Raw genomic sequence first — 14923 nt, forward strand, 5'->3', positions numbered from 1 at the left:
CAATAGTTACTGTAATCTCACAGATAATGACTTTTATTACAGTTCTATAACTTTTAACATTCACATTAAAATAAGAAAAATCAAATATTAACAGCACTCTGCTGTAAATGTAAGACTGATTATTTGTATTATAGCAGAGTTCACCTGGATTTATTGCTCATTTCATTGTTTTTACAGGTAAATATCTTTAATTAAACATAAAAAGACAAAATATTGTATGTAAAATTAAAAACTCTAATTTAATACAGTATTTCTTTGGCATAATATTAGTTTTTTCCTATTTTTTTCCAGTGTTGCTGAAACCAGCGTTAGCAACCAGCGCCTGCAGAGTGCCCAGCGTTGACCTACAGAGTGAGGTAGGTGTCGGTCTCCTGGAGGATCCTCTGCGAGTCGAAGTGGTTGGAGGCGAGGTGTTTGGCCCTGCTGACGATGGAGTTGATCTTCTCCGCCAGCTCCTTGGCCTCCTGCTCCAGCTGCTGATGCTCCTTCACGCAGAAACACAGCAGTTACTGACCGCTAACAGGCTGCACACTAACCGCTGTACGCACTTAAACTGGACCACAACGGGAAACCACTGACGTTCTCTCGGCGTTGGCCTCACCTTCAGGAGCTGTCGGCTGGAGCGGAGGTCGTGACCTTTGGCGGCGTTGTTCAGCATCCACTGGATGGCCTCAATCTTCAGTCTGGCGTCCTGAGGAAGGAAGAAGGATTTCAACCAAACTAATGCAGAAAAGTTGGTTTTGTTGGTCAACTTCCTCCTTTCCGAGGCTAATTGGCTAGCTAGTCAGTTAATTATTGGCTAAATTCCAATTAGCAATTAAGTCCAGTAATTATTTGGTCAGTCAGTCATTTAGCCCTTTGATCAGTTAGCTAATTGATCAGTAAGTCCAGCTATTAGTCAGCTGTCAGTTATCAGTCGGTTGGTGATGTTAGCACGAGTCAACACTTTACAGTCAGTTAATCAGTCAGTTAATCAGTCAGTTAATCAGTCAGTGTTTCACCTGCAGCAGCTCCATCAGCTGCTCCTGCTGACCCGCCTGCCTCAGTTTGTCTCCTCTGTCGGCCATCTTGTCCTGAAGCCTCCTCCACCGGCTGGAGAGCTGAGTAGACTTCCTCCTGATGCTCTGACTGTTGTAGTGCTCTTCATCCAGCATCTCCTGCCCCAGCTGAACACACAAACACACACACCATTGAGTTCAGCCCTGTTCACACAGTGTGACAGGCTGGTGGTTTACAGAGCAGCACTTTACCTGAACCAGTCTCTCCAGCCAGACCTGGTTCGCCTGCATCTCCTTCTCAGCCGCCTCGTGTCTCTTCAGCTTTCGGAGGATGTTGGTGGGATCGCGATACGACTCGTCCTCCGCCACCTTAAACTTTTCTTCCATCCAGAGCAGCAGCTCGTCTGCGTCTCTCTGGAACTCCTGCAGCACATCAGGAAACACTTTATTTCTCCAACCAACGGCAAATAACTATAAGAAATATAAATAATGCTAATATAACAGAGTTTAAAACAAACTTTATTAATTCTTATTTTCAATCTGTATTTGTGAATTTTATTTTCATTTTGGTTTATTAGTTTTCTGATTAGTTTGCCTCTTCTGCACCTCCTGGGCTTCTGTAGCTCCTCCCATTTTCCCCTCGCTGTGCTGCAAAACACTGCTGCACTATTTTATTGTTTCCTTTGGAAATTGAACCGTTTAAGTTGTTAAGTGTTTACTGTTGATGTTATCATGTTATCCAGCCAATATTTAAGTTTTATGAATGTTTAAGAGCAGATGATTAATGTTCCATGAGATGTCTTCTATTCATGCTTTATCCACATCTGTTACACTATGATAGTATAATAATAATAATAATAATAATAATAATAATAATAATACCTGATATTTCTTTGAGGCCAGCAGCAGACTCCTCCTCTGCCTGCTGCTCTCTTTCAGCTTCCTGTTGGCCTTCTGGATGCTGCTGCTCTGCTCCTTGATGCTTAAAGATAAAACAATTACACAAATATTGATCACCATTTCATTTTGTTGGAGACATATTTGGACATTTTAAGACATTCTGTCTTGAACTCCATATGTATGGATACTTTCTGCTCTCTTACTGTTTGGCAGCGTAGTGCTGTTGGTTGATCAGCTCCTGGCTGCGATTAATGAAATGATTGACTTGTTGATCCAAAGCCTTCAGGAGACCTTCCAGCTCCTCCTGCCGGCCCAGCAGACTGTGGACGCTGTCCACTGAGTCCTGATCAATAAACACACGTATCAGAATACACATTATATATACAGCCTGTCAGAACCGAGTCAGAACAGATCAGAGTGAGTGTCCTCACCCCAACGTCTTTGACCCTCAGTCGTGCTTCGTGTCCAGACAGCGCCGCCTCGATCCGGTCTCCTTCCTGGTTCAGCCTCTGGAGCTCCACCCCCTGCTCCAAACAGGCCTTCCTACTGGTCCACATGTTGTCAAGCTTGGACCAATCAGCATTAAGTCTGTCCAGGGTCTGCTGGATGTCGACGCCCCCTGTCTTTCCATCAGAGGAGCTTTTCTCAAGAGACTTTCCCAACTTCTCCATGTCCTTCATCCTGAGACGTCACAAACATGGTGGACGTATTCAACCCATACATGTCATTTAATTATTATATAATTAATATTAATGAAATAACCACCAATAAACCAGCTGTCCTTACCTGCTTCTCTGCTCCTCCATCTCCAGCCGGAGCTCCTGGTGTTGTTCCAGCAGGGCGACGGCCGAGGCCACGTCCTGTGGCTGCCTCCTCCTGCAGGAGGCGATCCTGGACCGAGCCGACCCAGCGCTGCAGCTCCTTGGCCTGCTGCTGGAAGCTCTGCAGCCTGCGGGCCTCCTCCAGGAGGCGCTGTCTGTCCGCCGCCTGGCACTTCAGCTATTTAACAACGGGAGGAGGAGAACAGGATGAACGAGAGCGGTTTGATTTCTAACGGGAAGGTGCTCAGATGTTAGACGTGCGAGGACTACAGGGGCCCGTTCAATGCTAACAGATCCCCCCACAGATCAAACATACGGCTTACTCAGCAACATTGGATTGAAAAAGATTATGTTGTGATGTTTTGCTAACATATTATTTTGTCTGTGAATCTGTCCGAGCTAATCATTTTTACTATTGTGTCATCAGTTTTTCACTTCCTGGTTTATTTTGTATATATTCCCTGTGTCCCTTCCCTTCTTCGTCCTCAGTGTGAAGAGTTCCAGTGTTTCCCTTGTGTCTGATGTTCTTTGGTTTGGTTCTTTGAAAATGACCGAAAAGGGAGCCGGATAATGCTCGTGTGTGCCGTGACCACGTTGTAAAATGTTTATGTAACGTTACTGCCACCTTACTGCTGGCTGCAGTAGTGCTTTAAACAACACTGAGCCTGTAGACGGGCCCTGCAGTTAACCTCGGCTCTGAGAACATCTAGAGTCGATCAACTCAAACCTGATCCAGCAGAGCCTCCAGACCCCGAACCTCCTCCGAGATGGCTGCACTCTCTGCTGGACTGCAGTCCTGCTTCCTGTGAGAAAGGAAACAACATCAGGGACCAGAATTGGAAAAGAAAGAGACCAAACCAGCGACTAATGTTTCATATTATAGAACTTTTTTCCTCCATTGATTTTCCAGGTCGGATTTTTGAAACCAATGAAATGAAGCCGTGAAAACACTACCGCTTCTGTCCACAGGGGGCACCAGAATCAGTTCCTTGTAGGGGCTTTAAATACAAATTTTGGAGCCAGACTCTCTTGGCACCAACTTCCACCAGTAAAAAAGGTAATAATTGGGAATAAAACAAATATAATTATTAAACTGAGTTCTGAAGGAATCAAACAGTTTTCTAACCTTTGAAATTACAAAAGTTTTAATGCGACAAAAGTGATTTTTAAAATCTCCTCTGGCTGTTTTCTGTGGAAGCCCACTTCCACCATCCATAGTTTTCTCCTCTTGGTTCAGAATGAAACCAATAAAATGAGGTTCTTACATCTTGGCGACGCTCTTCAGGTAGGCGATCTTGCTCTCCAGGGCCTGGATGTCTCTGAGGGTCTGAGCCTGGTTCTTCTCCTCGGCCTGCAGGGTAAAGGAGCTGCAGCCAACGTCCACGGTGTCGAGCTGCGACAGCTGACCCTGCAGCTGAGCTTTAGCCTCCTCGCAGCTCTGCAGGAAGGACTGCACGTCTGCTGTGCTCAGCAGCTCGTGGCCCTTTTCATCCTTCAGCCGCTGGATCCGGTCCCACCTGCAGACACCAGGGACCAGACTCACATCAGCTCCAGGTCAGACCAGGACGGTGGACTCTGGATGTTATCACGTGTAATTGTTACCTGTTGGAAACCCTCCTCTGTCGATCCTGGATCTCTCTCTGTTTACTGTGTCGACTCTTCACCAGCTCCTCCGCCATTCTGATGATGTCATCCAACTGGCCACGCCCACTCGCTAACTCAGTCAAGAAGTTCTAAAACAGGAAGATCAATAACAACAAAGTCACACAGTGTCTCCCTCCCTCTGATAAATGATCAGTTAATATTCATTTATTACGTGTTCTAGCAAAACAATTGATACGATTGAACTGTTGTTTGTTGTTGTTGTTGTTGTTGCTAACAGTGATGTCAGTTATATTTGGTTAGAACTGAGTTAATGAATATTAAATCATCTGTATTTGCTCACTACATCTCAGTCTTTACGTATCGGTAATTATTCATCTTTCATACCTTTTATCAATCAATACATCAATTAAACTTATTAAATTATGAAACACTGATTTCTTTTGTTCGTAAAACTTTCACATTTTTTTGTTTATTTCAAACCTTGAGAGTTTGACCTAAATGTTGAAGACAGTTTACGGTGTCTGTTCGTCGTCACCTCGTATTTGGCCTGAAGCGTTCCCAGGTTGTCGCCGTCGGTGCTGAAGGTGTTCAGGACGTTCTCTTTGTCCTCCATCCAAGACTCAAACTCCTGGCAGCCGTTGTAGAACCGATGCAGACGCAGCGCCTCCTCCAGACTCCTCGTCTTCGACTGCAAAATAACAACAAGATCTTTACTTTTTACAGAAAATGTCCCTTTTTAATCTCCAGTATCATCAAACTACATTTCCCACAATGCCCCTGTCACCTTGACCCGGTTGTACATGGAGCTGTAGTCCTGGTCCAGGCTGGTCTGCGTGCTCTCCACGGTGTCTCTCTGGTACTCGGGGTCTGGCAACCATGTGGTCTGGATCTCGGTCGTGCTGCGGCGCATTGAGCGGTTGCGCCTCGGACGGCTCAACTTCCTGCTCGGACTTTCTGGCACGCCATTGGTGGAGACGGGCGGGGTCGGGGGAGGAGCCTGAGCAGAGTGAGGAAGGAGGAGGACATGTGGGTTTTACGTTAGACGGTGATTGACTTATTATTGCTCTTAAATTATATTTGATGTAAAGGGTATTGATCTGATTGAAATGGTATTGGTTATTGATCATACAGCGGCTGGCAGCAGGGTCAGGTAGGTTTTGGGGATGAGCTGCTGGTTTCCTCGGCTGTCTCTGGCCAGAACTCGGTCTCCATCCGGCTCAGTGCTGACGATGGTTACCATCTCATTACGATCCCACGGAAACTGACCTGAAATCAGTTCACTGTGAATTAATTAAACGTTTCCTGCAGGTCGACAGATAAAGAGGACGGACGACATTATTATCTCTTATTGACCGAGTTATGACATCATTCTAACGGACAGAGCCGAGCTGCTGCTAACGTTAGCTTAGCTTGTTTCTCTGATAACTTAAGATCCAGACTTGATTGATCGATTGAATCCATTACATATCGAACATAGCTCCCGAGTTTATACACCGTTTAATGAGGAACTGTTACAGATTATAGATTAGACTCTCCTGGGGAGCAGACATCAGTACCTCTGCTGTATCTGAAGCGGACTTTGGCTTTGCTGTCGTCACTCTGGGAGGGGGCGCTCCCAGAGCCCCTCCCACCCCTGGTGCTCGGTGTTGGTGATGTCACAGCTCCCGGCCCCTCCTCCTCTCCAGAGGAATCGCTGTATTGGATCATCTGACTCTGCTGAGGCTCCGCCTACACAGGAAGAGCGAGAATCAACGCACCAAACTCAAACGGTGGTTGTAAGGAACCTCATCAGTGACATCACACAGACAGGAAGTCTTTACTCACCGTCAGAGCTGTTAGCTGCGCCGCGCTCCTCGCCTGCTCCGACAGCCTCTTAATCTCCGAGGCGTAGGCCGCCATCTCTTTCTCCAACCGCAGGTGACGCTGAAGCAACGCCCCCGTGCTCGACTCGTCCTTCCCGTGATCCTCGGCGGTCAGCAGCGGCTTCCTGTCGCCCAGCCAGGAGTTGGCCTCTGCTGCATCTGCAAAGTACTGAAGAGAGGAGCAGCAGTTAGCGGTGTGTCAGAGGGTCTGAGGAGACCTGGATCCTGTCAGACCACAACCTGCTTGATGGCGGCCGCGGCCTCCAGTCGACGGCGGCGTCCTGTCGCCTCGTCCGTCAGGTGGTTCCACTGCTTCCTCAGGGTACTGATCCACTTCTGGATGGCTCGCTGGTTCAGCTGACTCTGCTTGGACAGCAGGTCCTGACCTCGACCCAGTACCCCCTGGTACAGAGACTCCTGGGCCTGAAGCTCCGCCTCCAGAACCTGAGAGAACGCCATCACATTGATTATTGACCCAATCAGCTCCGGTACGAATCAAACAGACTGTATCCAGTCTGAGGTTTATGGACCTTGTGTTTGTGCTGGGCCAGCTGGATGTGGTTCAGGTCTCGTCCGAGTCCGGCGGTCTGAAGCCTCAACCAGCGTTCATTCAACCAGAACTGGACCTCCTCACAGTCATAGAGAAACTCACAGAGCTTCAGCTGAGCCTCCAACTGACTCCTCCTGGGAGAGGAGGAAGAATAAAGGAGTGGAAGAGGAGGAGAGAGAAGGATGAAGAAACATGAGAGAGGAGTGACGTATATTCTTCTTCTTCTGTCCAATAACTGATCAATCAATCAATCAATCAATAAGCAGATATAAAAGTGAAGAGAACCTGTTGCTGCTGAGAGACACCAGAGATTTATACTGCGTGTCGAGAGCTCTCACTCTGCTCTGAATCTGCTGACCGTCTCTCACTTTCACCTGACGACAAACCAAAGATTATTGGACTCAGTATTGACTCTAGCTATTAGTTTTATAAAATACTGTAATCAATAATGATAATCAATAATGTACCTTCAGCGCTCTGCTGCTGATGGCGGTGATGGTTTCACCGTGAGCGGAGATCTGAGCCTCCAGGAGATCCTGCTTCTGAAGGAGAGACTCCACCTCCGCCAGCTGTTTGCCCAGTTCACCAGACCCGGCCTGGGACTGGAGACAGAGAGGAGGAGGAGGAGGAGGAGGAAGAAGAAGAGGAGGAAGGAGGACGGAGGAAGAGAAACCAGAGTTGGTGATTGTTGGAAAGACAAACAAAGACGTCTAACAGGGCAACAGCGGCATTGTAAGATCGTTTTCTCTGTAAACTCACCTGCAGTTCTTTCAGTTCCTGGGAGACGAGCTCGATGTCTCGGAGGACGCTGAGATTTTCAACTACATTTCCCAGCAGCCCCCTCTGATCTTGGAGCTGCTGCAGTACGTCCTTCCACCGATGACTGATGCTTTCCTCTCTTAACACAAAACACATAATATATATATACACAGTAAACTCAGACAGAGCAAGCTAGTTAGTCATTCACTAACTTAAGATGTCTGACTTTCATCTTTTAACCTTCTTCAAAATATAATTGTGTTTTCAACATAAAGATTAGCCTAGCATATATAGCATATCTAAGTAAAGGAGGAAGTGGACCTAGTCTTGCTCAACTGTGATTGGAGCACAGCGCAGAAAGGGGCGGGGCTAAGGAAGGAACCTGAATGCTGTCATTCTTTCACCTCCTGATTATCTGCTCCTTGCTGTGGTAGTTTCCTCTCTCGATGGTCTTGGCCATGTCTCTCAGGGCGGTGAAGCGTGGCTCTCTGGCCAGAGCGTCGGTAGCCAGGGCCTCCAGACGCCGGCCGGCCGCCTGAGCCTCCTCCAGGGTGGAGAGACCTCGGATGTCCTGCCTCCGGATCAGACGCAGCGTGTCCTCCAGATAGCCCTCCCTCAGTGCCGCCTGAGGAGATTCAAACATTTTTACTTTGTATGGTTTAAACATCTGACTAATGTCAGCCAGTAATAATATATTTCTGTGCTACTGAAGTTCACTCATTAAAGACACCAGGCGAGAGAGAAAATGTTAGATTTTGGGAAGCTTGAAGTCGTCTGTTTCAGGGACAGATGTTGTTACCTTCCTCTCAAACTTCTGGGCGAGCAGCTCCAGGTTCTCCAGGCGAAGCAGCACCTCCTGCAGGGCGCGCTCTCGCTCATGTTCAGCTCTCTCCAGCAGAGCCCAACTCCTCTCGATGTCACTCAGGGTTTTACCTTCACACACACAGAATAAAATACACATTTACATTAGATTCCAGCAGGAACGTCACAGAATATATGTTATTGCAAAATAATAATAATAATATAGAATAATATAACAAACTGCGTCTGCATGTGAGTGTATGTCTGCACTGTGAAATACATCTGTACGTTTACAGGGATTTCCTGTTTATTTTACAGATATTTTCTGGGTTTTTTTTAAATACATAAATCAATAAATTAAAATATTATTAAATTACAAAAGACCCTGTGAATTTACATGATTGTAAAATAAAGTGAAAAACCTGTAAATGAGGTGCTGCTGTTACTGTAAATAATCATAAAATGAATGCTTATTTAAAGAATAATTTTTCAATTTTCACACAAGACAGTTAATAATATATTTATACTGTAAAAACTGTTTAATCTATTAAATAATAATAATAAAATAATAAATATATAAAATATAGATTTCCAAAAAGGATTTTAAACTAATTTCATGTATTTTAAATGTAGCAAATTACCATTATTTTACAGTATTTTTTTATGCTCCTGTTGTAATATTACTGTTTCACATGACTTTGTTTAATACAGTGTGTGTCTGAGTGTATGTGTGTTTTATACCTTCTGGAGGATTGTAAGCCCATTGGTTGTTGGCTGCCAGCTGAGTCTTCAGACTGAACAGATGAGCTTCAATCGCCCCACGCTCCTAAAGACAGAGAAATTGAATGTATAGCTAAATAATAATAATAATAATACATTTTATTTATAAGAGCTTTTCTGGATACTCAAAGACACTTTACATAAAAACAACATAAAAGCAGCAAAAACAACATAAAATAGTAAAAACACTAAAAACACATCTGACTAAGCTAAACAGACAAAAACAAAACTCAATATTTCTTCTGGGAAAATACCATAATTTACATTACTGTAGAAGCAGCAAAATATGTCAGAGCTCATCACAGCGAGAAACAGAGAAATAACGGCATTAATTAATAATTTTATATTCCATGTTAATCTGAATTTATCATAAACAGTATTATTTTCTGTTCTTTATTGTGTAATATTTAATAACGTGCACTAGCTTTGTTCCAGTCCTCTAATTGTACCTAAACTAATTTTAATATATATACATTTTAAATAATGAAAATAACTTTTAAATTTGTATCTTTTAATGTTTGCATTTATATCGTTTTTTTATTATAATAAACATTTTCAAACTTAAATAAAATTAATTCAGAACTATTAATATATATATAATGTAACATAAAAAATTACAATTTCTAAATTATTCAATTTTTTTCCAGACAATTGGATGAAGGACGGGAGTAAATAAAAATTCATAATAAAATAATAATAAGTAAGTTATCACACACTGTCAGTGGCAGAAACAACAACTTTTAGTGGACGGACTTTGACAACAAGGATCAGCTAACTTTACATTCTGGCCATTGCAGCCGGTTTCGAGGCTATTTCCTCATCTTACTTATTATTCTGGTCCAAACCTGAGTTATTGGTTGCTGTTGTTGTTGTTGGAACAGTGAAGAGACAATCAAAGTCCCTTCTGGTGAGTTTCATTTTGTTGCTGTGTTTCATGAGGTAAAATTTGTGTTTTGGTCAATGGAGTCTGGTGGGCGGCAGCACTCGGTCGTACACAGCATCTTTAATAATAAAGAGCTGGATACTCTGAGTTTAAGTTTAAATAAATAAATAAATCCAATTGAAGGCTGAGTAGGTGAAGGAGATTCTTCATTTGTTATGACGTTGTCTCACCTGGTATTTGGGAGGTTTCTCCACAGTTCTGTAGGTCTTGAAAGCCATCATCAGCTTCTGCATCTCCCTCAGAGAGTTTGGGAATCGTCTGTCATTCAGCTGCACTACCTTCAGTCAGACACATAGACAATAATCACATTAAGTTCTGATTAGCATCATTTCCTCTCATCCAAATGTCAACACTGTTGTTTTTTGTTACCTTGGTTTTGATCCAGTGAAGCAGATCTGAGACCAGTCTCTCGTACTGGACCTTCATGTCATCCAGCTCCATCAGCATCCCGACTATCTGAGGAGAACATTTACAGAGAGGAAAATTAGTCCACACTATTATACTCTAGGTTTAATATCTGGGAAAGAGAAAATTGCATTTTTTAAAAACGTATATATTTCAACCAGGTGGAGCTTTTCAAACAGCAGACACATAAAGCTGTGTGTCATCAGCATAGAAAGATAGCGGCCCTGAGATTGATCCCTGAGGAACCTCATCCATTGAGACAAAACAACAGGGATGTACGATAATTATCGGGACAGATGAATTATTGGGCGGTAATGGAAAATTTGCATAATACGATTTTGAGAAGGATAATCAAATTACAACCAATAAATAATCGGTTTATATTAATAATGATTTATTTTGAATGTATGCAAAATGATTGATAGACTTTATGTTCTATGAGAGCAAAAGTATGTTTGTGAAGTTATTTGATGAACAAGAAACAAATAAATGAACATTTGAAGAGTCTCCCTCACTTTTTAACATCAATGTTATATTACAGAAAGAAAGATAAAGAAAGAAAAAGATACATTTTAATGTGAAACTAATTAACGTACAAGTCCTAAGTTTTAGCCTTCGTATTGGATTAGACACAAGAATGTAAACATGTAACGTTAGTGGATGTTTTCTAGGAAACAAACTTTACCTCTGAAAACAGAAATGTTGAAGCTAAGCTAGTGGCTATGTTGTAGCTTTATGGGTTAGGGGTTAGCTGTAGAGACAAACCTTGTGTTGGGATCTGGAGGAAGATCCTGTCCTGTACTGCCTCTTCACCCACTGACCACTGAGACTTCCTCCCACTGACATTACTTGTTAACTCTGCACATACACACCTACAGCATATTACCCAGATAAACACCTGGAGCACACCTGGACACAACCCACACACCTCCCTGGTGCAATCATTATGTGACCCCAGGTAAATCACTGGACCTGGACATACCTGGTTTATCTGGTACATATGTAGCAAACATTGCTAACGGGTTAGCTACCTTAACATAAACACTCTATGTATCGACATCAGCGCTGCGTACTGGCGAGGATCTGGTGACTGTATGTCCGTCCTGCAGTTACTGTGTTCACTATGTGGGTCATAATTAATCATCAGTTTAAGAAACAAGGTTGTGAGCCACTGCTGTAGTGTACTGATATGTTCTTACATATAACCAACCCTACACACAAACACAATACAAACAGTTATTGTTCCACTTTTTATACAACAGCAAACATCTGTATGAAACCAGAGAGAACTGTAGAAACAGGAGGAATATTAACACTCCTCCCTCGGATCAATGAACAAACACAAACACCAACACAGAGAGAACTGACAACAACAGAATCAATATGAAATGCCTCCTCTGAGCTGAACCAGACCCTTCATCCTGTCTCCTCTTCCTCTGAGCCAACGGCAGGTAAAGGTGTGCACTTCCAGTTTTAGCTGTTAGCTGTTAGCTGCTGCAGTGTCTCAGTGATCTGATCTGATTAGTGTCTGCAGCCCCGCCCACAGTCAGCTACACAGGATAGACTCTACAGTCACCTGACCACTGCAACATCACCGCGCTGTGAGCTCAACATCCTCCACTGCTTTTCTCTTAAATGATCCTGATGTGATGTTTTTATGGCCTTAAACTGTGAACTGCCTCTATCAGACATTACAACGACGAGAAATCATCTATTTAATCTGGATTTGACCTTGGACTAATGTTAGTTTTCAGGTTTTAATCTTTGGTTTTTACATTATTTTTCTTTCTGGTGTTTATTTAATAATTAATACATAATTATATAAATAATTAATTATCTAATTATATTTTTATTTATATTATTTATTTATTTTTTCGATGTTTTACATTTTATTGTTTTTACTGTATTCATTTTTTTAGACTTGCACAATTTTATCTACAGTTGTTCATTTTGTTTTATGTGTTGTTTCCATTTGCTATGTGAAGCACTTTGGGCTTCTGTACCAATAAAGTTGAGTTCAGTAAAAAATGTCATAACAAAAACTTTATTTATACGTCATTTTAAAGGAATTTATAGAGAATAAAGTTGTTATTTTATATTACAGACTGTAAATTGCACAGAAAACCACCGTCAGAGCATCATATGGTATGGTATGGTTTCTGTTGATGGTAGAAACTTGTATTACCTGCACTCTCTTCTATCTGTGACAGTTTTGGCAGATATTTCTGTGTCTGCTGTTATAAGTAAAGTGAGCACAGTGTAGTTGTTGTGGACAGTGGGTTAGGGTTAGTTAGTGGGTGTTGTAGCTCTATCTGCAGGTGACTTCCTGTCAGTGTGAATGTAATCCAGCAGTAATCCACGCTGACTGACAGGAGACGGATTAACCACCATGAGAGTCTCTACAGTTACAGCCTGCAGTTCCCACAGCAGCCTGCAGAGGGTGCACAAATCCACAGTTTGATTGTCTAATGTCAGAACCACTAACACTGTTACTACTACAGTTAGTACCAATGAATGAACAGTGAAGCTCCTGTCACAGTTAGTCCACGGTTTCTGCAGGTAAAGGCAGTTTAAGTCAATGTGACGTGTGTCTGTGACGTCTGAACTGTATCCTGCACTTTAAATGTGATGACTTTAACTCCAGATCATTATAAGGCAGATAATTAATGATGGGAAATTTATATCATAAAGCATTATCAGAATAATTAAATTACAGCTGATGAATCATCAGCTGATAATAATTTATTTTGAATCTTATGGAAATTGTTTGATCATTTTTTGAAGAACATTTGAAGAGTCACAAGTGTCTGAATTTCTTTTTAAAATAATTTTTTTTAAGCAATTTATTATTGTATTGGCTGAAAAAAGATCTATATTGTGAATCGTTAATTTTAACTGTATTTTAATGGTTCCCAACCTGAGGGTCAGCACCCCCACTAGGGGTCGCCAAAGTCTCGTAGGGGGTCTTGAGGACTAGACACAGTAGACCAATATCTCAGCATTTCATTCATTTCTGTGAATAAAACTAAATTTAATAGTTTTTCAAGTTTAGATAGTTTAGATAGTATGAATGATTGTTAAAAACAATATACTAAACAACAATATATTATGTATATATATTCTCAGGAAATAATCTGCTCAAAATTGTAAAATGTACAAAATACTCAGTGATAGAAAAGGGCTCCCTGAAGCAAAGCGGTTGGGAACCAGTGGTTTAGATATCCAGCAAGAACCTTCTATAGTTCAATCAGGACAAAAAAAGGTCTTGGCCACCGGTACTGAAGCTCAAACGGCAAGCACTGGCTACAGCGCTGTAAACCAGGACAACAACAGAATGAATTTTATGTGTTTCTGTCCCTTGTTCTATTTAGTTGATTCAGGAAATGAACTTATTCAAGGAACACTCTTTAAATAGCATACTGTCAATAATACCTGAGTGCCTGTTTCAGACACTGGTTTAAAGTAACGAGGACCTGTCACTGTACCCCACACTGTACCCCGCACTGTACCCTGCACTGTACCCCGCACTGTACCCCGCACTGTACCCTGCACTGTACCCTGCACTGTATCCTGCACTGTACCCTGCACTGTACCCCGCACTGTACCCCGCACTGTACCCCGCACTGTACCCTATACCCTGCACTGTACTCTGCACTGTACCCTGCACTATATCCTGCACTGTACCCCCTATACCCTGCACTGTACCCTGCACTGTACCCTGCACTATATCCTGCACTGTACCCTGCACTGTACCCTGCACTGTACCCTGCACTGTACCCTGCACTGTACCCTATACCCTGCACTGTACCCTGCACTGTATCCTGCACTGTACCCTGCACTGTACCCTGCACTATATCCTGCACTGTACCCTGCACTATATCCTGCACTGTACCCTGCACTATATCCTGCACTGTACCCTATACCCTGCACTGTACCCTGCACTATATCCTGCACTGTACTCTGCACTGTACCCTGCACTATATCCTGCACTGTACCCTATGTACCCTGCACTATATCCTGCACTGTACCCTATACCCTGCACTGTACCCTGCACTGTACCCTGCACTATATCCTGCACTGTACCCTATACCCTGCACTGTACCCTGCACTGTACCCTGCACTGTATGTGTGTGTTACAGTGGCTCAGTTCTACCCCCTGTGCTGGTTCAGACCTTAGCGAGTCTCTTCTGGATGGTCTGTCCCTGCTTCATCTTGGAGAAGTAGTGGTAGTACAGGGACACGTAGGTCATGATGGACTTCTCGTCCGGATGGGGGACCACCATGTCCTCCACCTCCAGCAGCTGCATGATCCCGAACTCCCGCTCCGCCAGACAGAAGGCGTGCTCCAGGTTGCGGTGGGGGTCGTCGTCATGGAAACGGCGGTAGTCAAAAAGGTCAGGCCTGAGATGGAGAGAGAAAACAGTGTGTGAGTGTGTGTGTGTGTGTGTGTGTGTGTGTGTGTGTTACTGGTGTGTGTGTGTGTGTGTGTGTGTGTGTGT

The 14923-nt window shown here is 43.2% G+C and overlaps 1 protein-coding gene across 1 annotated transcript in view; it reads right to left on the reverse strand.

Moving 5' to 3' along the window:
* Positions 1 to 14923, reverse strand: part of sptbn5 (spectrin, beta, non-erythrocytic 5) — a 42221-nt gene that overhangs the window by 21431 nt on the left and 5867 nt on the right. Inside the window, 28 exon segments of the mRNA XM_051395821.1 lie at positions 349 to 485; positions 602 to 691; positions 1002 to 1166; positions 1251 to 1421; positions 1881 to 1980; positions 2102 to 2241; positions 2330 to 2579; positions 2685 to 2758; positions 2760 to 2897; positions 3447 to 3522; positions 3985 to 4236; positions 4322 to 4452; positions 4860 to 5012; positions 5109 to 5321; positions 5454 to 5590; positions 5881 to 6052; positions 6149 to 6355; positions 6427 to 6630; positions 6717 to 6870; positions 7022 to 7110; positions 7204 to 7338; positions 7496 to 7634; positions 7900 to 8120; positions 8295 to 8428; positions 9038 to 9122; positions 10190 to 10297; positions 10389 to 10475; positions 14597 to 14825. Of these exon segments, the coding sequence (XP_051251781.1) occupies positions 349 to 485; positions 602 to 691; positions 1002 to 1166; positions 1251 to 1421; positions 1881 to 1980; positions 2102 to 2241; positions 2330 to 2579; positions 2685 to 2758; positions 2760 to 2897; positions 3447 to 3522; positions 3985 to 4236; positions 4322 to 4452; positions 4860 to 5012; positions 5109 to 5321; positions 5454 to 5590; positions 5881 to 6052; positions 6149 to 6355; positions 6427 to 6630; positions 6717 to 6870; positions 7022 to 7110; positions 7204 to 7338; positions 7496 to 7634; positions 7900 to 8120; positions 8295 to 8428; positions 9038 to 9122; positions 10190 to 10297; positions 10389 to 10475; positions 14597 to 14825 (4191 nt within the window).

This window comes from Dicentrarchus labrax, unplaced genomic scaffold, assembly GCF_905237075.1.
Source record: "Dicentrarchus labrax unplaced genomic scaffold, dlabrax2021, whole genome shotgun sequence".
NCBI lineage: Eukaryota > Metazoa > Chordata > Actinopteri > Moronidae > Dicentrarchus > Dicentrarchus labrax.